The sequence below is a fragment of the Ascaphus truei genome, chromosome 4, assembly GCF_040206685.1.
Source record: "Ascaphus truei isolate aAscTru1 chromosome 4, aAscTru1.hap1, whole genome shotgun sequence".
In the NCBI taxonomy this organism is placed as follows: Eukaryota; Metazoa; Chordata; class Amphibia; order Anura; family Ascaphidae; genus Ascaphus; species Ascaphus truei.
In genome coordinates, this window is record NC_134486.1 from 407,164,359 (window position 1) to 407,166,872 (window position 2,514).

At 36.6% G+C, this 2,514-nt stretch overlaps 1 protein-coding gene across 1 annotated transcript; it reads left to right on the forward strand.

Annotated features, from left to right (window-relative positions):
* The first annotated feature begins 502 nt into the window (after positions 1-502).
* LOC142492457 (taste receptor type 2 member 40-like) lies at positions 503-1,231 on the forward strand. Its single transcript, XM_075595092.1, has one exon. It carries the CDS (start codon positions 503-505, stop codon positions 1,229-1,231), a length of 729 nt encoding a protein of 242 aa, XP_075451207.1.
* Positions 1,232-2,514: the final 1,283 nt, after the last annotated feature.

Sequence of the window (2,514 nt, forward strand, 5' to 3'; positions counted from 1 at the left end):
CCACATGCAAAACCTCCAATGCACAATTGATGGAATTGTAGATTTGCATCATAATCAAACTAACTCACAGAATATGCGTGGGTTATGTAAATAACAAAGCTTGGTAGCCGTATATAACAATGAGGGCAGCTTAAGTGGGAACCAAAGTCTGTCTGTCTCAGCCACTGACGGTATCTCGTGTCAGAGTTTCAAAATTAGTGATTTGTGAAGAACAATCAAGTTCAAAGGCAAGACAATGGATTTCCTTCTGCGTATGTTTTTCTTAGTCCTGCTGTGGATTGAGTTCATCTTGGGGATTACACTAAATTCATTTATCGTGGCCACAACTTCCATGGAATGGATAACATTTAAGCGCCTGGGTACCGGTGACAAAATCTTGGTGTCTCTGGGGTTGTCCAGAGTTTGTTACCAATGGGGTATTATGTTGCATAATATATTTCGTATATATTTACCAAAGTTATATTTGCAGATGTATTTTAATGTCATTTTTTTGGTTGTAAGTATGTTTGTGAACTTCTCCAGTCTCTGGTTTGCCACGGTGCTCTGTGTATACTACTGCGTTAAAATCACAAACTACAACCATTTCTTATTCATCTATGTGAAAGTCCGGATCAACAAACTAGTCCCATGGTTACTTCTGGCATCTCTGCTGACTTCTCTGGCTTCCAGTCTCCCCTTCGGCTGGTATGCTTTTAACTTGAACTACAGCAATTCAACAAACAACCTCTTGAAAAACAGCACTGTGCAAGATATTATTGTGGTGGAATATTATACCAACCAGTACATTATGTACGGCTTAGGATCTTCGCTGCCATTCACCATATTTTGTGTTGCAACTTTTCTTTTAATTAAATCGCTTTGGCTGCACACCAGGCAGATGAGAAGCAGTGGCATGAGCATTAGAAGCCCCAGCTTGGACACTCACTTCAGAGTAGTAAAAAGTATGGTCTTCTTCCTTTTTCTAAATATCATTTGTTTCAGTAGCATGAATGTGATATTTTCCAGGGTGCTGCCAATAGGAAACCCTTGGTTGGTGTTCCTCTCTATTTTGACTTCTGCCTATCCGTTTCTGCACTCTGCGGTTTTGATCTTCTGCAATAAAAAGCTCAAACAGACATTTCTAGATATATGCCACGGAGCTGTGAAATTTACTCAAAAACAGAGAAATTCTGCCAAATCCAGCAACGATTTCACAACTGGACGTCCACATGGTAAATATCTAGATTGTTAAACAATATGGCAATTTTACTGACCAAAAAAATGATGTCAGTGTAATCAGATGAGAGAAATAATGGGTATTTGCCAGATAACATTCAATTCAAATGGACACAAAGAAACTAGAAATAGATTTTCTATTTTTCACACACTGGATGTTAAATCTTTCTTACATTGATATGTTGTTTTAAAAAACTATGTTCTTAGCACTGCTTAGGGGGCTATGAAAACAAGAATGAAAGAAGAGAGGCACAGTTACAATGGCAAAGCAGACACAAACATACATTTAAAGAAGGTGAAATATAATCCCCAACCCATTTACTGCCAGATGGGTTATCAATTTATTGGGGTTATTTCATAAATGCAAAATAATGCCGATCAAGGCACTATCACATGGAAGTTTGTACTATACTGCCCTGATCAGCACTATTGCAGTTTAATGAATAGTCCCCATTGTCTTTTTCATAGAGATCACTTACTTAATAATATGCTATTAAGCTTTTTCTTCTGATTTTAGAAATTCAGAGTATTAATATGCAATATGTTCTGCCCTTACAAATCGAAAATATATTGCATACTGTAGGTGAACGATTTTATTGGTTTGCATTGCAGATATGTGTTGCTAATTGGATTTTCAATGGTAAAATACCAAACTATTCCGTACAACACGGCAGAATAAATACTCCCTCATTATTTGGTCACTTTTTGATTTACAACCCCAATAAATAAGTGGTAAGATCATACGATGCATTAAAGGGTCACTCTATCCTGGGAATAACAGTGCTTATGGGCTTAATTGATTCAGTGGAAGTGATTGACACCCTTTAAAAATAATACAGACAACTATGCGTATTGTTAAAAAAAACCTTAAGCATCCAGTGTAGCCACAGTAATCAAATGATTTGGAGGGCTTTAATCATCTTTATCTCTTTTAGGTAGGGAAAAAAAACCCATTCATGCGATCTTCATCATAATATAATAATATTTGCACATAAATACATGGTTTAAACACAGTTAGAAAAATGTTGAACGGAATAAGAATGGATAGCAATAAAATGTATTGCACATATAGACTTATGAAACCATGTGAATGGTAGACGTGAATAAGTGTATCAATTGGACCCTTAAATAGTGTGTGAGTAACTAGAACAATAAGGTTGTAACTGCCTAAACAATCAATAACCACAATGGGATTATTGACTCCTAATGCAGCACTTAATTTCTATCACATACTGATGCAGCCACCAGTATTAGAACACTTACCTGAGAAATTCCTGGGAGATTCTGGGGCAGTCTCAC